The sequence below is a fragment of the Lethenteron reissneri genome, chromosome 9 (genome assembly GCF_015708825.2).
Source record: "Lethenteron reissneri isolate LAM-NWPU_2019-01 chromosome 9, ASM1570882v1, whole genome shotgun sequence".
NCBI classification, from domain to species: Eukaryota; Metazoa; Chordata; class Hyperoartia; order Petromyzontiformes; family Petromyzontidae; genus Lethenteron; species Lethenteron reissneri.
The window spans coordinates 5,876,361-5,898,896 of record NC_083787.1 but is presented as its reverse complement, the minus strand read 5'-3'; the positions used below and the strand labels follow the sequence as shown (position 1 = coordinate 5,898,896).

Here is a 22,536-nt window from a genome sequence, read left to right as displayed (position 1 = left end):
TTTCAGTGATGCTACATTTCAATACAATATTAGATCCTTTTACAAATTTGGATCAATTCTCGATCGGCTCTTTTCTTTAGCGATACATGTGTAATGACGACTTCCGAGACACGACTTGCAGAGGGCTCCTTGTTTATTTCTCAACACTTTACGGGCAGAGTCACTAACATACACACTGGGCTACGTATAGCTGACCCACTCATACAGCCACATCAACGACGTCTAACTATATCGCTGGCTGACTACAGCGACGACGGGGACTGTACAGCGGATCGGCTATACGGCTGGACGACGATGAAGAGATGACAGCAGCCAGGACACGAACCCCAACAAGCCCGAACCTCCGGTTACCGCCCTCATATCTTCCTCAGCGTGGCCAAGCGCTGCCTCTGGCCATGCCCCCCTTCTACAACTCTCATGCAGGTTTCAGGAGCTTCCCGGCTGATCCCCGCCTCTAACCCTTGGCCCAGTTATACCCCGCTTATGGTTGGCTGTTATATAGCGCACCCATGCCTGTAGTTATCCCTCATGGTCAACAGATGGCACCCTGTCACTACAGGTATTAAGCTCGCCTCTTGTATTGCTCCAAAACATGTATTTATCTTCTTAGTTTCAAGGCTGTTTAAATTAATATATTCAAAGCAACACTGAACACAGATACAAAAATGAATTAGACAAACTGCACTGATATAAAAACACATTAAACTAAGGAAACAATTCATCAGGCTAGTGTCAGAGGACTATAAATATATAATTTACATTTGGAGGTGCAAAGTCACACAACACTAAAAAAATATCCTTTAATATATAAATAGCACTTGCCTAGTGGACACCTTTGTCAGCGAGACATTGTTTTTTTTTATACAGTACAGTACATCTATATATATAAAATCGTTCATGTCTGTGTGTCTGTGTGTGTGTGGACTGCACTTTCATTGGACGGCGGTTGCCCCTGGCAACGGCTAGCCACGCCTTCGCCGCTTTCATTGGACGGCGGTTGCCCCTGGCAACGAGTAGCAACTTTTCTCCGCGGGGTGGACGCCATTTTTAATAGCGCGGGGGGGGGGGGGGGGACCGGCACCCGTACCCAGCGTTCGCCGGGTGCGAAAATCAGGCAAGGCGGGAGGCTCTGCACGGTGCTAGGCCTCGACACCCAACACGCCACTCTGAGGTAAATTCATACAAATTTCACGTCCTCTACAGAGTGGCGAGGGAGGCAGAGTGGCGAGGGAGGCAGAGTGGCGAGGGAGGGACTCAGCCTCAAAACGAGTAACTGGTGTGGCGTATTAACATCGCCACTGGGGAGACAAAGGCGGCCGGGCGTGGTGGATACAAGTCCCGGGCAAAGCCGGGTCATGACTATGTGTGTATGTGTTTATGTGTATGTCTGTGTGTCTGTATGTATGTGTGTATGTATGTGTCTGTATGTGTTTGTGTGTATGTATGTGTGTGTCTGTATGTATGTGTGTGTGTATTGTGTATGTGTTTGTGTGTATGTATGTGTGTGTTTGTATGTATGTGTATGTTTGTGTGTATGCATGTGTGTGTATGTGTTTGTGTGTATGTGTGGTTATGTATGTGTGTGTATGTGTGTGTCTGCAGCAAGCGCGTGTATGTGTACCTATGGACGCGCGCGCGTGTGTTGTGTAGGGGGAACGGTAGTGTAGTGCTTAGCGTACTGCCTGTGTCTATGTGTGTGTGTGTGTGTCTGTGTGTGTGTGTCTGTGTGTGTGTCTGTGTGTGTGTGTCTGTGTGTGTGTGTCTGTGTGTGTGTGTCTGTGTGTGTGTGTCTGTGTGTGTGTGTCTGTGTGTGTGCGTGTGTGGTGTGTAGGAGGAACGGTAGTGTAGTGCTTAGCGTGCTGCCTGTGTGTGTCTGTGTGTGTGTGTGTCTGTGTGTGTGTGTCTGTGTGTGTGTCTGTGTGTGTGTCTGTGTGTGTGCGTGTGTGGTGTGTGGGGAGCGGTAGTGTAGTGGTTAGCGTGCTGTCTGTGTGTCTGTGTGTGTGTGTCTGTCTGTGTGTGTGTTCTGTGTGTGTGTCTGCGTGTGTGGTGTGTGGGGAGCGGTAGTGTAGTGGTTAGCGTGCTGTCTTTGTGTCTGTCTGTGTCTGTCTGTGTGTTTCTGCGTGTGTCTGTGTGTGTGTGCGTCTGTGTGTGTGAGGAGCGGTGGGTGTAGTGGTTAACGCTACGCTGCGCTACCAACCCGGCGAACCGAGTTAGATTCCCGCTCATGGCCACCACCGATCAAGATTATTTGAACCTCACATAGGTCGACTCAGCCTCAAACGAGTAACTGGTGTGGCGTATTAACATCGCCACTGGGGAGACAAAGGCGGCCGGCCGTGGTGGATACAAGTCCCGGGCGAAGCCGGGTAGTACAGCTAGTAATCATACAAAGTAGGAAAATCTAACGGGGAATGTGCATGGCTTGGGTAGAGGACTGGTGGGACGTCGGGTGACAGCAAGTGGAGGTGGAATGGCAACTGTTCCCATGTGTGTCGCTCACTCCCGTGGGCACTCTGAAGAAGAAGAGCTTTCCTCTTGACCTCCCACAGCTGATGGGTCAGGCTCCAGAGGCATCGCAGGTGCCTTGGTCTGCATGGAGCCTCCCCCTGCGTGTGCCGGCATACACGCACGTACACCACGACAGTTAAAAGTTGACAGATAATTACTACATGTAGACATGCAAAGTAGGTTTGAGCCTAGATCTTGCACAGGACGTTTGAATAGACTGCTGGGCTATTTGGTGGGCAGCAAAGGGAAATGCAAAATCCATTGTTGTACTATACTCTATGCTCCCACATCTATGCTTACTATCTTCTATCTGCAGTATTGTGAAATATTGTAAAATAACCCCCTCAATCATCTGCACAGTATGGGAAAGCCATCATCTGGAAGACATTTACACAGGTCTGTGCATTTAAAAAGTAAGTTCCAGTCTTTTGTCCATCCACTGAAGGATGCAGGCCTCTGCATGCCGTGTCAGTCACGGAGGTTTATTTTGGCCATACTTGAAGGAGCTGAAGACAGGTTCAGATATGACTTGTCACTGAGGTTATTTGTAGCCTGAAATTTAACTCGGGTCATCAGGTTTACAGCACAGTGTACTCCTGTGCCACTGCTCTCCACATAGATGTGCACGCTTAATCAGTGCTCCTAGAGTAAGTATTTTATTCAGCAAAAAAATCTCAATGATTCCCAAAACTACTTTTACAGCGGCTCCTCTTTTCACGTTCAACTAGTTCCAGAGTATTTTCCTTTTCGTCATTGGGCAGTGCTCTTATATATTCGTGGTCTTAAGGCAGTGGTGAAAGTTTACATTATTCTGGCAGGGCCCAGTTAGTGCACCGTGACAACCACTGCTGGCTTTACATCAAGTGGCTGCAGCCCCACCAGATGGTGTGCATTATGTCAACTGTGGAAAGAAGATGCCGATTCGACCCTTGAAGTGAACTTGTGACCTTGATTTGCACTTATGACCTTAACGTTAAAGACAGCTGGTGAATTCACACGCACAGATGCGGTGTAATACACACAAAGGGTAATTGCTAGACGGAAAAAGGCACGATTGTGACCATTGAGAGAGTCCTCCCATTATACGCTGCATGACATTTGACGTCACCTAATTCCTCTTATTTATTTCCAGCCTGCACTCCTCTTTTCTGTCTGGTGAAGTTTCTCGTCATTTACAAAGTGTTAGAATTGGCTTTCACAGATATGGTGTTTACACCAACTGCTCTGGTGTGGTTCTGAAAAGTCTCACCACTGATGAGAGATTTGCTGTATGCAGCAGCTGAGGACATGGCCTGCCCCAGCACCTGGTTGGTGCCCAGGGGCTGCTGGGGGGCAGTGGGCTTGGCAGCAGCCGGTGCGCGTGCCTTAAGCCTGGCATCCTTGGCCGGTTTGGCCCAGATGGGGCTCTCAGCAACTTGCAGCGCACCTCCCAGCTTGTGGGCTGTGTCCAGCATCTGTGTAGTCACATGCATCCACAAATCTCACCGTGAAAACACTTAAATCAAGTAACACAAAAGACAAGAGGTTAATATATGTCGATACGTCCCCAAGCCGTCTGTTCTGTGTTGTGCCCACATGCATTTTATTCTTTGTTCGTGACAAAAACAGACTTTACAGTTAGTCAGACGTGTGATTATCGTGCTCTAGTGATGCCACTTGCTGTATAACAATGCTATTATAACTTTAAACTAGTATTTTCTCTTGAGCGAAACCTGAAGCACCGCCAATTTATGTACAAAATGAGGGCAATGTAATTGATGGTTTTATGCTACTGGTCACTGGGGTAATCGGTGAAACACAGATTATGGATAGTCTATTAGTCTGATGGCTCCTGGAGGAGCCTAATGCCATAGAAGACCTCGCCAAGGCTACACACCAGGGCATATCATGTGCCCGATACCAGACACACGAATAACTGTGGTAGCAGGAAAGGAGACTGGGAAAGCTAAAAATGGTTACAATTCATAAATAAAGAAATGTGCCAGTCATAGGGCCTTTTCTGGAACAGTAATTAATGTTATGTTATAAATACAAAGCTGTGTTGCACCATTTCTTTGGTAAGTCAATCCGTGCCATATCGGCCACATTTGTGAGTGACTGGGTTGAGCTGTGTTGCAGGGGTGTGGGGAACCCATATGGGCTTGAACTGGGTGGTGAGGGGGGACCTCCGGGTCGAACTCGACGTTGGCATTTTCCTCCCTCTGCTTGGCCACCGTGGCCTCGAGTTCATGGAACTGTGCCAGCGCCGCCTTCTTGTCCCCCTGGTTGTAGAGGAACACTGCGAAGTTGAGGCTCGCCAGTGGATTCACTCTGCACGCATCGAAAGCGATTGCAGACACGACGGATATAATTGTAAAATCACACACACGTTTCTTGCGCTTATTTAATCAAACATTTTTTAAAATAACATTAATAACATCTTCTTGGTTCTTTCGGTAAAGTCACGTAGAAGGGAAATAATAAATAAAAATAAAACATAAAATAATTCTCACGACGTTTCGGCCACAACGCAAGCAGCCGAAACGCTGTGAGAATTATTCTATTATGTTTTATTGTAATTATTTTATTATTTCCATTCTACGTGACTTTACTGAAAGAACCAAGAAGATGAATCCCTGCAGTCACGAAAGCTTTAAATCGAAATTTAACATTAATAACAATTCATTATTATTTTATTCATAATTAATGACATTATCATGAGTCCAGTTTGGGCCAAATATATATGCAGGGGTACATTTAATACGTAAAATTGTTTCACATAGGTAAGGGGCAACCAAAAACATAGTTATTCTAGATATATATAGGCTGTGTTTCAGAAACTCTCTTACAGCAGTTTTGAAGCAAGGACCAAAGCTCGTTATGGATATTTACATAATATAATATTGAGAAACAGAACAAAAATATAAAAATTGTGCAATCGCCTGTGAAGAGGTAATTATTCTCAAACGTTATGAGCGTGCTTTGTCAAAGTATGGCGTCTGATTCTGTTAACACATAGAAAAGATAAGATTCTTTAAATACGTGATAGTTTGGAGAAAAAGTAGGTATCTTGTATAACCAGGTGATAGCCCATTAACACCAGACAATAAAGTGTACTACCATAGCGGGCAATATAATGTCACTTCACGGGGATGCCACAAGCGTGCTGTAATAATCTACTTGCCCTTAACATTAAAGGTCTTATTCATTATATGTGTATGTCATGTCAAACAGCCTGGGACTTGCAGCCGAGATATATATGTATAAAGAGAGCTGTTTGCGTTGCGTCTTCCTTTAAACATGAGATTATACAATGTATATACAATTCAAGTAAATATAACAGAAGATGAATTAAAACAAACTATATGGGTAGTTCTGCCATGGATGTTCAAGTGTCTAGAAAAACGTGGGATTTCATAAATTTATACACAACAGCAGGAGCACACTGCAGCAGTTAATACATGGACTTGGACTTACTCATCGAGCGCGACGGACTGCTCGTATGCTCGCCGCCCATTCTCTGGGTCGCCCAAGTTGTTGAGAGCCACTGACGGAAATAAAACACTGTGTTAGCAACACAGCGACAAAGACGAATGACGGCTTGTGCTGTAATCTGAGCAACAACGGGGCAGCACATTGTGACCAACATGTACAACCTACAATTACACATTGTGCAGTAAAATAATGTGTGCAAGCTATTGCGTGCTCCATTGAAAATTATTGTTTTAAGTCTTTTACCTGGTGATACACAAAGGATGAAAGTTTCAATCTGCTTCTGTAAATCTGACAGAAAAATTGTCGAGCACTGCCATCGAATATTCAAATGCGTGTTTGGAACATTTGAATATTTTATGGAAGTGCTTAATCCAAAAGCCACTTTAAGAGGTCGATGGCAGTTTTTTTTTGCTGCAACACATTGTAATGTTACACCACACTTTGGAACAAAACTGTAGTGCTGAGCCCTCTACCTGCCATTAAAAGTTATATGTTACGAGCATCACTAGAGGGTGCTGTGGCAGCACTTCCGAAAGTCACTTAGCATTTCTTTGAATATTTGTTTTTCATTTGCAAAATGTCACTCTCAGTTGACAGTCTAGGACAGGGGTCGGCAACCAAAATAACAAGAAGAGCCATTTCTTTCCAATTCGGTACAAAATTCAGTATTTCAAGAGCCGCAATGCATCTGAGTACATACTGTACATATCGTCAAGAAGCAGCCCGTAAAGAGCCGCATGCGGCTCCGGAGCCGTAGGTTGCCGACCCCTGGTCTAGGACACAGAGTAGTTATTTATCTGTAAGTGCCACTTTATATTTGTCTTTCTTTGCACGTATAACCAAATCAACCTACAATGTGCCCAAGCTTTTCAGATCTCAGAAGCTAAGTAGGGTTGACCCTGGATTATGCTTGGATGGCTAACCACAATGCAAGGCAAGTTGTTATAGGCTGCATGCAGGGCTACGTTGCAGGGAGCAGACGGTAGTGCACTTTACTATGTACTCCCACCAAGTCTATCGTGACCGCCTTCACCAACCTGCACCGACCAGTGTGGCAAAGTCTAGTAAAATAACCCACACAGGTATGGGGTGGCCCTTATCCAGCAGTCGGTTACCAACAGGGCTGTACATGTACATATTTCTTGAAACTGATTGTGCAGCGCTCACGTACACACACCCCTTAGACTAATACCTGCCAGCAGCATGTAGAGCTCGCCCATGCGTGGCATGAGGCTTATAGCGGCGCTCAAGAAGTGGAAGGCAGAAGCGTGCTGCTGCATGGTCAGGTGCACGAGGCCCAGGTTGTACAGCACCTTGCCATCAAACGGTGCCAGGTAGTGTGCCCGCTTTAGGCAGCTGATGGCCTGGGAAGGACGGAACTCAGGTAATTGATGTATAACCAGTGCAAGGTGGCCATGGTTAGTGGTGCATGGCATTCATTGGTTTATTATTTTAGCGAAATGGGAAAAAAATACAGCACTTTAGTTTTCTAAATAAGAAAAAACAGTGTGACAAATCAAGATTCAACACTAAACTATGGTATATTGATACTGGTGGCTTATGTCAAATAAACAGGACATTTATTTAAAATGTCCTCAATTTATATGTGTATAGAAGAATGAACAACTACAGCATTGTGTAAATGACAATCATTTGCACGACTCGAAAACACATGGTGGAATAAATAAATCAGGAAGGGTGAAGCTCAGTAAAACTTTACTTTCACATGTCTCCACAGGTCCATTTTGGATTATTCATAAAAACAATTACCAACATTTTGATTTGTAGAGCAAGATTCCTTTGCATGAGGAAATGTTTCAGGGGGGAGGAGACAATAAAGACTACAAAGTAGGGTTACATTCAGGAAAGACAGAACAAAGGGTCGTAAGCAGAAGAGGAAAAGGGGAAGAGAGTTAGCAAAGGAGTTATCCAAGGTGGGGCAGCAATAGCAGCAGTGACAGAGGTACTCACAGCCACGTATTTCTTCTTGCCGAAGAAGCACATGGCGATGTTGTTCCAGAGCGGCGGGGACTCGGGAGCGGAGTGCGCCGCCACACGGTACTTGGTGAGGGCCACATCGAAGTCGCCGTGTGTTTGCATCATGCTGCCCGCCGCCAGGATGGCCTGTGGGGCGCGACGTGCCGTCAACGCGACGTTAGGGACGTACGGGCAGGAAGACAAGCGTGGCATAAAATGCAGTACAAATCCTCGTCGCGTGAATGAAAACATCGGTTTAGTGATACCGTGTCACCCACTTGTCTTAAAACAGATTTGATATGTGCCTACTTGTGATCCATTGCGAGAACATGTGTTTCATCTAATTGTGCTGAAAGATTGTGTCACAACCATAGCACTTGTGTGTTTTATTTCATATATTATGGGCTGCTCTTGGTGGTTTTGTAGTGGAAGCCTCATGGCAGGTTGCCTGGAGAATATCGTGGCCAATTTAAAATTAAATTTTTCATGTTTTTATCGCTCATAAAATTACTTTTTTTTTTATAGACCTCCGTATTCTTTGTCAATTGTCTTGTGAATTACACCACCATTTATCATCAGATAATAACATAATAAATATACATTGTAATTCACGCTAAGCATCACATACTGCTAAGTCACATATTGTTTTAATCTGCATTATTAATGATCACATTGTACCCTTAAAGACATATACAATGAAATGTATACATACAGGATATGCAACTGGACAGTTACCTTGTAGTTTGTAGGATCATATGTCAATGCATTTCCAAGATGTTCAAAAGCCCTCTGGTATGACCCCATCTGCAACCACAAGTAATGCAATGTCTTTATGGTACTATATTTTTAATACAGACTGAAACACAAAGTGCATATCAAGCCAGTCAAGTAATGTTCTAACATAATTAAAATTGACCTCCAAACTGAGCATCTCTGAGATTTCATGTTGTGTCATGTTATTGGTGACTTGTAGATTTATTGTAATTTTCAAAAAACAATTGTTTTTAAATTAGTTGTACTGTATGTAGCACACGCCATGCCTCAAATCATTATAGAAAGCCTTATGATTTGCTTATAATAAATCTTGACTCGTGAGAAAATGCCCTGAGATGATGCATCCCAATTTCTTACAGAGGCATAGCTGCTCTAAAATTTGCATATTTATCATAAAATGAATGCTGACCTGCAGGTATAGCAATCCGAGGGTTGTCAACAGTTCAGTGTTTTCTGGAGAGTGCCTGGTGAAGAAAAAGTCGAGTGATGGACTTTTCTGCTGTTAACCGTATGCATTATTGAAACGTATCTCCACATTATTGAACACCAATAATTTGATTAGGAACATTTCTTTACGTAAAAACACGTGGCAAATATAGAGGGTTGCCCAACAGTCATGATACGTAAGGTTTTCATTTATTTTAACACTTGCATTAACATTTTTAATTGTTAATGATTTAAGTTAATATTTGATCTATTAACAATATTAATATCTATTCTTATTCCTGTGGGGTCACCTCAAATTCGTTGTTTACAAAACTTGATCAAGAGCCCGGGATGAATTGGAACAAAACATAATTGATGAATGTTCAAAGACTATACCTGTAATCTTAAAAAAAAGTCCTGAATTATGCTTGCATTAATGTTCATGGGAAGTCCGTTTGAACATTTGTAAAATAAATTAAATAACCCTATCTGATTTGTTCAAATATATATAATAACCCAATGTGTCCTTACTTTTGGGCCACCCTGTACAATAATGGAATTACAAGACCATGCAATAATTTTAGACACGATGATTAAATGGGATATTTTATATATCATACTAATCTGCTCTGTAAAACCTTTTAGAAACCAAAAAGCCCAAAATATTTCCAATGTTAAATGTTGTGTTTGTCAAGTTCTATGTTGATCCTGTAATCCCATTATGACTAAACAGTAGGCTGTACTTTTATTATTATTATATAGTTCGCTAAGTTAATCTGAAATATTAAATGAGATATTTGCACGATATTTATGATCTTTATGTTTCAAATATGCATTGGTGTTCATTGCTCATCAAAAAAAGTGATAACAGTGTCCAAGAAATGTGTTTCATTTAGATCCTGTTGCTAATATATACAACTCTTTTGTTAATCCACTGAAGGATATGGGCCTCCCCACATGGTGCGGGTTGTGGGGGTTATTACACGATACTTCACCACGCTGGTCAGTGTAGAGTGGAGGGGAGAATAGACATTGCAGCATAGTACAGTACAATAGTGGATTTTGCTGCACTGTCATCTGCCGACAACGCAACCTTGCAGCAACCTATAACAGCTGTTTAATACATGGTCACCCATCCAATAAATATCCAGGCTCAACTCTGCTTAAAGATAACCTTGGGTGGATCGGTGGCAGTGGTTAGTGCACTGCACAAGGAACTGAGAATAAAAACATGCACTGCCCAGCGTGAAGTGAGGTCATATGATCCCCATGACTGATATGGCAAGGGGAGGCCTTCATCCATAGTGGATTGACAAAGGGCTGTATATTCTTATTTTAACATAAGCATATGATCTGCATAAATTTGTAATATGCAATACCTTACATACGCATACCAGTGTAAAAATCTACACTTCTAATTATTACAACAGGACACCCACAGTCGGCAGGGCTAAAGTAGGGTCACTAGGATCCTGCTGTGATTAAAGCAAGAGATCTTTACTGGGATCAGTGGCGGCCGACAGGACAGTGCGATGTGCGAAGACTCACTCGATGGCGCGGCGGTAGACTTCGATGGCGCGCTCCGTGTCGCCCTCCAGCAGGTGCACGCGTCCTAGCACGCCAGACGTCAGGTCGTGGCGACTGCACTGTAACGCGCTGTTCAGGCACTCCTTCGCCTGCGAAAGGGAACGGGGATTGTGTGACCTACGGACAATTCGCCCTCTCATACCTGCGTCACCCCTTGTTGAGAATGTCACGCGACGGATTAGAGGCAGCACTGCTTCTGCTGCTGAGATTGTCGCTATTGCACAGCCTGAGCTGACCATTTTTATGCTGTGTTTATGCATGTTTAACTTATTTTGCACCTTACCTAGCCAACCATGCTAATTGGACGTGCAGGGGGAAGGACAACAAAACTAAACACAAAAAGTCGCTCTCAAGAAATTCGTTTTCTAAAATATGTGTACATGCTAAAACATATGTTCATATACAGCCCTCATGGCAATATACTGCTGAATCAGGACCTCCCCCCACCATGCGGACCGAGGTTATTTGACGATATTTCACTACACTGGTCAGTGCGTGTTGGTGATGTTGGGGAGCTATAGATGTGGGAGCAGAGAAGTAGAGAGTGAAACAAATGATTGTACTTAACAACCTTCTGCTGCCCACCACGTAGCCCCGCAGCCTATATAAACTTGTTGTGCATGTTCGTTACCGATTCAACCACTCTCCAGGCTCAACCCTACTTGCATCGAGACTGGGCATATTCCGGTTGATTTGGTCAAAGGCGCTAAAACATAACCCACTTTTAAAATTGAGGCACTGCATATATAACCGTATTTGCAAAAACATATCTTAATCCCAACCCAAATTCCAACCTTAACCCAGGTTCAGATATTATCCCCAATCCCAAACTACAACAAAGTATTTACAATTCTAAATCAATGATACTGATGTCCGTGTTAAAGATTTGGGCAACAAATTATGCATTAAGCGTATCGATATGTGCCACCGTTTAAGGGTGCATCATTTTTACGTTGCAATGTTCACTTCAAACGAGCATAATCCTTGCAAATATAGCAGCAGGTGACGTCATAGGATGCACATTTGGGGGCATTTGGTTCTTTGTCAAGCACGGCGTTTGAACAGTTGCAGCATACAACTTAATAAGTTTACCAGCATGCAGGATCAGCAATTTCAAAAGCTTCATTGCCAAACTAAATTAAAAAGTGCAAGTCTAAACAGGCTTCCAGATGAGCAAAAACGCATTAAACTTTTATTTCGCAATAAATAACAGCCCTGCTTTTTTATGAAATGTATCTCCACATTACCAAAAGATACATGCCATTCGCGTCTACCTCGCTGCCTTACCTTCTCATAGTCTTTGAGGTACATGTAACACACCCCTTGGTTGTGGCTGATTTCCTGAGGGTTAAAGAGGATACATACCATGCCATGCTTAATAATAATTTTAATAGTTTTGAACATTATTATGGGAAACTGTACGGTCACTCATACGTCAATTTAAAAATTTTCATCAAATGGTTTCTCCATGATGAAATAAGATTTATTTTAAGTTTTCCTTCACAATAACAGGTGATCAGCTGGAGGTCGGGGTGTAATGTTGTATTAATATAATAAAATACGATTCAAATGCCGTGTGTTAATTAATAAATCATGTATTTGTTGCATGTAATTAGATCACATGACCCTTGCAGCCAACAGAGATGCGACAATGCATTTATAAAACTCTATTGTTCGTTTTCGTCTCCTTCAGATTTGCTCACTGAAATCACATAAATGTAATATAAAAACATCTGAAATAGAATTTGCATATATTATAAATAACACATTCACCCATATACGACTTGATGCATGTGCTGTGTGCATCATAATCCATTTTAATCGATAAATCTGTGCATGCCTCCTCAGTTATGATTGATGCCACACTACAATTTAAGCACACACCAAGTTCAATCAGACATTCGAAATCGAGGGAAATGGCTCTTACCCAGTCCCTCTCATTCATTTTGGCTGCTTCATTGTAGACTTCAATAGCTGCCTTGTGCTTTCCCAGCAGGAACCTGCCAACACATCACATTGTCCTCATCAGCGGTGGTGCTGGATGGTATGTGTGTGTACCTATGCTCATTGGGGCACAGAAAGTAAATATGCTTACAGTGTCTTCTTGGTTCTTTCGGTAAAGTCACGTAGAAGGGAAATAATAAAAATAAAACATAATAAAATAATTCTCACGACGTTTCGGCCACAACGCAAGCAGCCGTCCTCAGATGATGAACAGGTCTGTCAGGAAGACAGCGTGTGTTGTGGCCGAAATGTCGTGAGAATTATTTAATGTTTTATTTTTATTATTTTATTATTTCCCTTCTACGTGACTTTACTGAAAGAACCAAGAAGATGAATCCCTGCAGTCACGAAAGCTTTAAATCGAAATGCTTACAGTGAGCGAGCCACTTGTTTGAGGTTCTCTGCATTCTGTGGGTTGAGGATGGCGCACGTTTGAAACAGCTCCAGTGACTCCTGGATCTTCCCCTCCAGGCGAAATATCAGGGCTGTGAATATAAACGTATGCAACAGTGTGGCTACCATCTCCCATGACCATTGATGGAAATTACATAGCTCCCTCTGCTTTTACTAGTCGGCAAAGATGCACATAGAGGTGTGGTCAAAATATTCAAGCCCTAAGCATGCACTTTTTTCATGAACGCCTCAGTTGTCATGTGATTTTCTCGACTGAAATGCATGTCTTCAATATCAAACAAGAATATTCACAGCCCTTTGTCCATCTACTGCTGGATGAAGGCCTCCCCATGCTGTGTCGGTTTTGTTTGACCATACTAGCTGACACTAGTCAGTACGGATTGCTGAAGGCGGTACCCAGGACTGAATGTATGTTGAACTTCTTTCGCGCCTTACATAGCCAAACGTGCTAATCAGGGGTGCGACTGGTTCAGATACCACTATCCATTGCAGTTAGATACGGCCGGAAATGAAACTCAGGTTGCCGGGTACAGAGTATAGTGCACTAACCACTGTGCCATTATCGTTTTTTTATGTATTCAGTTATTAAAGATACAAGTGACAAAAGTGTTGAGAGTTTTACCTTGAACGTACACAGCATATTCACACATGCCTTGGGATTCTTGTAGCTGTTCTTTAATAATAACCTGAAATATACAAAACCAAAGAATAAGCACAAACTCATGCAAATGTATATGTTATTCCTGCATATACAACCTCCAATTAGCACGGCTGGCTACGTATGGCGCGAAAGAAGTTCAACATACATACAACACCATGTATTCAGGGTTCTAGAAAAATAAATAAATATACATGCAAGCTCTGAAAATAATAAACTCAAGATAAGCCAGCAAATATGATTTTTCACACAAAGGGGATTATTTTCAGTCCTCAATTATTAAAATGCCATCATGGCATCATGGCAATCACGCTCACAGCACCATGCAACAAAAGGCCATCATCCAGGGTGATTTTAATGCTACATCTGTCACAATATTCCTCAGGGTTGATGAAAGACGTTTTCTTCCAAAGTTCAGGTTTATAAATGTAGGAACAACAGGATGACAAGAAAAAAAATGAATAAAATGACATTAACCCATCAAAATGAATAGATGATTTATACATTTTATTTAGGAAAAGTTTATTACGTATATGTGTAGTGTAAGAATTTTTTTAAAAATACTTATTCATTGTTATTGTATTTTAATATTCATTCTTTTATTTAGTACAGTGCTATTAATTCACTGTCAGATCCACACTCACTTACTGGCAGCATTCAAATATATATGGGCGATTTCACATTGAGAGATTGGCAATGGATTTTGTTGTATTTACTGTTTGCTTTGCTGCTCCAGTACCCACTTAAAAAATATTGCATGTCATATGAGGAATGTATTCCTGGATAAATATGTGCAATATATAATGGAAAATTGACCGTGTAGCTGCCACAATTTAGAGGCCCTGCAGCAATAAAAAGCAACGCTGAAAACTATCCTTCGACTTGTATATACAATAAACTGTATCATCTGAATTTGCTTAACACTACAACTGTGTTGTTTGTTTAATGTTTCAGTTCAGTTTCATTTATTAGGTATAACCCTGTGAGCCATGCGCTCTTGACTCGGGTGCAACCACAACAAACAAAAACATGAACAAAGAACATCTTAAAGTGACTACGCGCAACAGAAAAATCCAGGAAAAAAACAACAAAGTCTTCCAGAGGTGTGCCCTGGTTCCAGAAAATGATTTTATAAGCCTTGATGAACGCTTTTCTCATCTCATTTATTATTTCCTCTGCCACCACGTGACGGTGCATATCAAAATGAATATGCTGGGCACACACCAAAATAAATCAAAGGTCTGTTATTGAATATCCAAAACAAAGGACAATGGCGTGTAATTACGGAGGTGGAAATGCCACATCGAGTCTGGAGGTAAGCAATGACTACCAAGCCAACCACCTATTAGATATGATGTGGCCTTCACTAATTGGCTGCTCATGAGCATTCTTGTCAAGAAAATGTGTACGTTACTAAGCCAGAACAGCTGAGGAATTGTGTCAAAAGTGTGTACACGTGTGCGATCATCTACTAGGGTGCAGTATAAACTATGATGCATATAGAACTCACGCGACAAATCCTAAATAAAATGCACACAACTGAAATCAAATTCTGATTAAACAGGTACAGCTATAAAAAGGATGCTGTTTTCATCCTGTGAATGTTGTGTGAAATTGTAAACATCATAATAACAAGATGTGACGTAACTAGTGACAAGTAACTTTAAAAAATGAATCCATTAAGTTATAACGACCTATTTTAGCTCCAACATTCAAAGTATGCTTTGTACAGTCATACACTCAGTTACATGCTCTTTGTTTTTTTTGGTAAAGTCACGTAGGTAAAAAATAAAATAAATGAAACAAAATTAAATCATGACGTTTCGTGATTTTAATTTTTTACCTACGTGACTTTACCGAAAAAAACAAAGAGTATGAATCCTTGCAGTCACGAAAGCTTCAAATCTAGAATTAACTCAGTTACATGCTTTCACGAAGAAATCATGCAGTGTTCTCACTAAATTCTGGTAAATAATATACAGTCTATGCTTGTTTATTTCCTTGGTTTTCTTTTCAAAATACTGTGCAACATTTATTTTTGTTTTATATTAGATTTTTTAAATATATTTTTGAGCATATAAAACAAATGAGATTCTGAAAAGGATATTTGTACATGGGTGATGCAAATACTATAGGAAACTGCATTTGACAGATGCCTCTACCTCCTCCTCCTCCAGACATTGTGTCAGTGGTGAACGACTGTGGTATTGCTTACCTTGCAGGTGTCGTAATCCTTGCGGACGTAGTGCTGGTGGATGAGCCAGTTGCGCCGCTCAAAAATGGGCATCTCGGGCGCTGTGTGAAAAATGTGCACAGAGCAAATGGAGCACTGAGCTACCAGCCGACAGAGCGCCTTATCTGGCCTGGACATGGCTTGTAGCAGCCTTCAAATGCTAGCAGATAATAACATACACACGCTGGATCTGCAGCTGCAGTTGCTGGACATGTGCGAATGAGCCTTTCAGCCCGCTTCAGTGTTTTGCATAAATAGCAGTCTTTTTTTAAAAGAGCAAGTACTTGCGCTTCCCAAAGTCCAATTTCACAGGATTTGCTCAGTTGATGGACTTGACGAAGAGGATGTGTTATTTGAACGGGTGTTATTTCCGGCACACTGCACATTCTGCCTGCTTCCCCATAGCGAGAGCAGCCGCATTTGTGACAGCGTTGATTTAAATCCAAATTATCTTATGGTGCAATCTCCTGAGTCTTGCACACTCAAAATGTAGCTTGCCAATCACGAAGAATAAACCTCATGACTAACAAATCAAGAGCCGGAGGGCCTGGACATAAAATACATTTTAAATATGCACTGCAAATTATCCTGGTGAGTATAAATAATTAAGCTCTTGTTGGACGCGTGTGAACAGGCATACCACATTATGCGCAGCCAATAATAAGTGTCTGGTTTAAAATATAGCAGAACATATTTCAAAAGCTTGTTCTATAAAAGCTAAAGCAGCACAGCAGCATGCTGACTATATACTGCAGCTGTGCTAGGAAGCTCTGATGGCTAAAACGTGGTTTGTCAAAGCATTCGCCAATGGACAATAAGGCAATACAAGTACATCAGTTCATTTTTAGCATTTAATGTATTTGTGAGTCTGGTAGTTATTTGCTGCTCAAAACTGTGGAATTTAGTAAAAGCACATTTTTTATTAAGGTTGTACATTTCGATAAAAAAAATGCACTTTATTCCTGGCCATCTAGGCAATAACAGTAATTAGTTGAACTTAGAATGTCTGGTCCCTGTTGAATCGACAAGAATTGAACATGGTCCATTCTGACTCTAAAGTGATCAACGGAACTACTATAATGAGCCAAAAATGTCTGTTTGTGTGTAACGTGCGTGACGTCACTCCACATGCCGCACCCCCCCCGTCATTAATATTCATGAGCGGGTGGATTTTTATACTCACCAGAAGGTCGAGCGGAAATAAAAAGTTTCGCAAATTCGCTTTAAGTTTGACGTTTCTTTATTGAAATTGAATCTAATAAATAATTATATGCAGCAACAAAGTGGATTTGGTGACTTTATTTCTTCAGCACTTGAGACAAAAGGTAAGTCTAATTTATGCTTCTACATTATGGTAAAAGACATTTCTCAGTGATTTTCCAGATATTGTATCGATTTCCAATTTCTTTCAACTCCAGCGACCGAAAGCAGAAGAGAATAAAGTTTCAGTGCAGTGAATTTGAACAAATTGAAGGTTAGTTATATATAGTGCTACAGTGACATGAAGTGAGGTTTTTGATGTCATAGTTTTGTGGCAGATTCACTGCCATTAATACAGTGCTACAGTGAAATGCAGTGAAGTATTTGATGACATACTTTTGTGCAAGATTCACTGCCATTAAATTTACACAAGATATAATTATACTAAATTTTTTCGTAAATTTTACAGCTTACATCCTCGGACGGGCAAACAAGCTAGTGTAATATATTATATTTATTATCACTTTTCCTGCAAAAAACATTTTCTCTCGCGGTACTAGAAGTCTACATTTTGTAAATGATTTACATGTTGCTGATGTAGACAAATCTATTATTTATGTTATTAAATAAAATATATATGAATGGCACCTTAACGGCATGCAACATCCTGCAGTAAGCAACTCCATAAAACATTGACCATACCATAATCAATACTTCAAATAAATCACCCATCTGTGTACTCATCACTAAGAAGCATGTAGAGCTTGCTGTTTCAGTTATTTAATCAACTTTCCTATAAAAGTCGAAACACTTAAGTAAATTATATAGGAAATATTATTGCACGCCCATCCAAGCAAATTTTTCAAACACACTACTATAATGCTATATATCGTAATTCCACAAGTCTTGAACAACCAAGAAAGTATTTGTGCACTCTTGTTTTCTTTAAACTACAGAACCAACAGCAAAAACTTGCCTGACTTATAGCAATCTACAGCCAGTGCCCCTGAGTGTACAAGGATCTATGCCCCGATACTGTTAAACAGTGATGTTACAAGCGGTGACCTCTTCTGGAGCGCACTGCAAACAGCAACTCTTCAATTGCTGCTGCAGTGTTACCTTTACGTTATTGCACATGACATTGGATGGAAATTAATGTTGCCAAATGCAAGTGCAAAACGTGCCTGGCGTAGAGGGGAGTCAAGTGTTCTTACCCTTCTTAGGCCTGGCACGAGGGGCTGACATGATCTGTCCAGAAGACTTTGCCACCCCATGACTTTCGGGCATGGCTTCGCTCTGTACAAAAAAATAATAAACCAGACTTTAATTGTGACTCTTTAATATTCACTGGACGTCTTTGCAGCCTATTGAGGACTCAACAAATATTTTAAATGCACGTTGTCATGGCAACATGGAATGGCTGTCCACACAGTGCTTGTCAACTGAATTGCAAATCTATATGGTTCACATTGTAACATTTCAATAGTTTTGAAAGGTGACAAAGCATCTGCACAGTTGCACTATTTAGTGAATGTGGTACGGTAAATGTATTTGACCACAGTGCGTTGGGAGCAAGAGGTTACGCAAATTGCATGGTATTAGTCATAAAAAATACATTTAGTTGATACAGCTGCTTCACAATCTTATTTGGGCTTATCAGTGAGTAGATGTTAAAACTGAACATTTAGATCTTTCGCTAAAATTACGTACAAGAGGGCAAATACTAAAAGAATAAGTATAGCGGGTGCACTAAATTGCAATTTACTAAAAAAATATGCATGAAAACATGTCAAAGGACTTCTATGAAATTCCTTAACTGTGGGGTATATGTGCACTTATAAACGGACTACCTTCAGTTAAAAGCCTATCATGGAAATTTGCAAACATGTGGTAGTGATTCACTCTGGACACACCAATGTTGGTGATCTGTGGTGCATCATAAATGGTGTGTGCATTTGCTGCAACAGTCAAAAGTAACTCCCAAGGGCATGTGTCAGTGAAACTCAACTATGGAAATGCAACCTCGGTGTTGTGGTTTGTCTGCTGTTTGAATTATTTGGGCGTTTGCAAGATGATATTTTATTATTAATTTATCCTCTCTTACAGGCCGTGGGCATCAAGATGTGTTCACATATCGTGGTGACTAATTGCTCTTGACTGACACGTGTGAGTGTGAGGCATGGATGAGTCTTTGTTTTTTCCCTGTAGCTTGTGGTTTTCTGTTCCCTTTATCTGAGGTTACTTTCCATGCGTTCTAAATTTGCAGTCTTCAGGACGAGATAGTGGAGATAGTGGATTACAAGTGAAGGAGGTTGAGGAGGCAAGAATGTGTACATGATTATTTTATGTAGTTTATTATAGAGATGAGAGTGATTAAGGATAATGAAGAGATGTCGTTAGACAAGGAAAATGTAGAGATAAAAAACTGTCGATGTGAGGTTGGGTCAAAGGAAGACAAGAGGTAGTTTTAAGAATGTATGGCTTTGAAGATTAGCGGTATCAGAGGCTGAGCAAATTATGTTATTGAAGTTGTCTACAAAAATGCTGCCATTGGAACACCGCCATCCTCGTTACTACCACTAATTACCAGTCACCACCACCAATCCTGTCACCACCCCTATCACTCTCATCATGACTACGACTGTCATCATCATGTCTCCATCAACATCACCAATGTAAACACCACCACCAATGCTACCACCACTGTGACCATCACCACCACAACATTACCATTACCATCAAAACTTCACCAGTCATTGCCTTCATCACAGCTACTCGCATCGCCAGTCACCCCGGCCAGTTATCATTGCCAGCGCCACCACCACCATCAACACGCCATGCGTCATCACACAATCACCACCCATCACATCTCCCACCACAAACACCCCACTTCGTGGACCACCATGCCGGGCCGAATATCACAACCCGTGCCGGCCTGTGCGCCTCTCTCCCCCACCCCAAATCACTGCATTGCTGATTCATCGGCTGGTGTGTGCCCGCGATGGCGTGATCTATCCCCCCACCCCAAATCACTGCATTACTGATTCATCTGCTGGTGCGTGTGCGTGCGTGCGTGCCCGCGATGGGGCGATGGCGTGCCGACTCCGGCTGCCCGCGATGGCTGTGGATGGTGCAGAGTGAGCGCGGCCGTCGCTCCACCGACCTCTGCATTCTCTTCGTCCGCCATCTTGTTTGTATGCGGTCGCTAAGGGTGGGGGGCGAGGACCCCTCCTTGGATACGACGCTTTAGGTGGCCGCGCCACTTGCCTTGCCTGCCTGCCTGATTCATTCATTCATTCATTTTTGAAGATGTTCACATAGGGCCCACACCAGATGCTGTGTTTCGCTGGTGAATAAATAGGGAATTACGTGGTGACTTTATAAAAACGTGTGGCTTTTCACAGAACTAACTCCTATAAGCCACGTGAATAAATCGGAACGGCTAAAGTCTTTGCTTGCTATCTTATTTGGTTCCCATCGACTGAGAGATTAAGTCCATGAGGCCAGGATCAAAATGCGCCTTTTGGCATCATCTGCTCCAACACCATGTGAGACTAGGCTCTAAGGAAAGCTGTCTCGGGTGTGGACCAATCAACTTCAAGGACAGTGCATACATTATCAGAGTTATGTTTTTTGTTTGCATTATGACTGCAGGTATTGTGGTCTATGCAAACATGACTCCTTGTAAAAAAAAGGTGTCAGTCTTGTTGTCAGATAGAAGGGTAAAAAAACAATTATCAGCAGATGGGTCGTGAACCTTATTTAAACTGTTATAATTGTCCGAACCGGTTTTTATTGCAATCCACGTAACCGCATTGGAAAAATAACGGTTTAAACCGGTTACCGCTTTACCACACGTATAGCATTGCCAAGAGCAATTAACGCAACGTACCCCCACCCCTCCTTTCAATTGAGAAATTAATCAAGTTGCCGTTTCTGAGAACCAAAGCATTTGTGTGAATCAGGAGAGAATTCACTACTGACATTCCGATGACTTTCGTCTTAACAATACCCAAAAGCAGCTATTGTCCCAGTTTGTACTTGTGGATTTCTCACACTCTGAACAAGACCATTCTCCAATGTGTATTTGCAACAATGTGGAATGCATCTTCTTGGTTCTTTCGGTAAAGTCACGTAGAAAGGAAGTAATAAAATAATAAAAAATAATTCTCACGACGTTTCGGCCACAACACAAGCAGCCGTCCTCAGGTGAAGACCAGGTCTGTCGAGGCGACAGCGTCTAAATGAAACACCACCACGCTTGGAGCGTCTATTTAAGCTGGGTTGGAAGGGGGGGAAATGCGCACAGCAGCAGATGTTAGTGTAAATGCGTTTGGTATTACCTTAGAGTCGCGGCATCTCTTCAGAAAGGTGAGAGACTCGATTAGCTGGAATGCATCTAAAATACCCCTCTCTCTTTCCCCCGCAATAATAAATGGGCAATACCACCACAGTGAGTCGATCGGCAGGTCTGCGTGTGGCCAGGGTAAAGTGTGGGTACATCCTGTGCTGGATTAAGGGGCCGTCCATAAATGACGTCACGCGATTTTGGACGATTTTTTACCCCCCCCCCCCCCTCGTTACACGGCGTCACAAAAAGTCAGACCCCCCTTCAAATATGACGTCACAAAGCTCTGCCACCCCCCCCCCTAAATAAAACATGCTTCAAATCGCTTTAAACTATTGTCATTGTAGTGCGTATATAATGTGGCGCTGCACTCTGATGTTGTAAGAGAAAATATTTATTAAAAAGTATATTTAATTAAGTAGAACGTGTTGTCTATTTATTTAAAGTTGCGCATTTTGATGTGACGTCACATTTCTCAAACCCCTCCCCCCTCGTCACATATCGTCACAAATGTCTGCCCCCCCTCCCCCTCTAGGTGCGTGACGTCATTTATGGACGGCCCCTAAGTTAGTGCGGGCCTGTAGGATATGTTATAAAGGGGCCCTAAAATAAAATAAAACACGTAAATATTTAAACACACATTTTTTACTTGCATTGTAAAGTAATTGTATGTTTTCATTTGCTATACAGCCAGATAATACGATAAATCGCTAAGCTTAAACACCCAGTCGTTCATAAAAGTCGAAGGCGGTATAGTACTATAGTAATAGAGCAAGTGCAGAATCACTGAACCGGAATTGATAGCTTGAAAGCATGAGGCCGTTGAAAGTGCTGCGCCCTTGAAAGTGCGGGGCCCGTAGCTACACACTTTTGCTACACATGTAGCTACTTTTGCTACACATGTAGCTACTTTTGCTACACATGTAGCTACTT

At 41.9% G+C, this 22,536-nt stretch overlaps 1 protein-coding gene across 1 annotated transcript; it reads right to left on the bottom strand.

Annotated features, from left to right (window-relative positions):
• Positions 1 to 115: 115 nt before the first annotated feature.
• BBS4 (Bardet-Biedl syndrome 4) lies at positions 116 to 20,484 on the bottom strand. Its single transcript, XM_061548749.1, has 16 exons — positions 20,419 to 20,484; positions 18,470 to 18,551; positions 16,038 to 16,117; positions 13,787 to 13,850; positions 13,124 to 13,235; positions 12,674 to 12,746; positions 12,034 to 12,087; positions 10,708 to 10,835; positions 9,143 to 9,197; positions 8,695 to 8,763; positions 7,954 to 8,106; positions 7,175 to 7,346; positions 5,965 to 6,034; positions 4,674 to 4,818; positions 3,758 to 3,962; positions 116 to 2,606 (listed from the first exon to the last, which is right to left on the bottom strand). The coding sequence occupies exons 1-16, from the start codon at positions 20,440 to 20,442 to the stop codon at positions 2,497 to 2,499; spliced, it is 1,596 nt and encodes a 531-aa protein (XP_061404733.1). The 5' UTR covers positions 20,443 to 20,484; the 3' UTR covers positions 116 to 2,496.
• Positions 20,485 to 22,536: the final 2,052 nt, after the last annotated feature.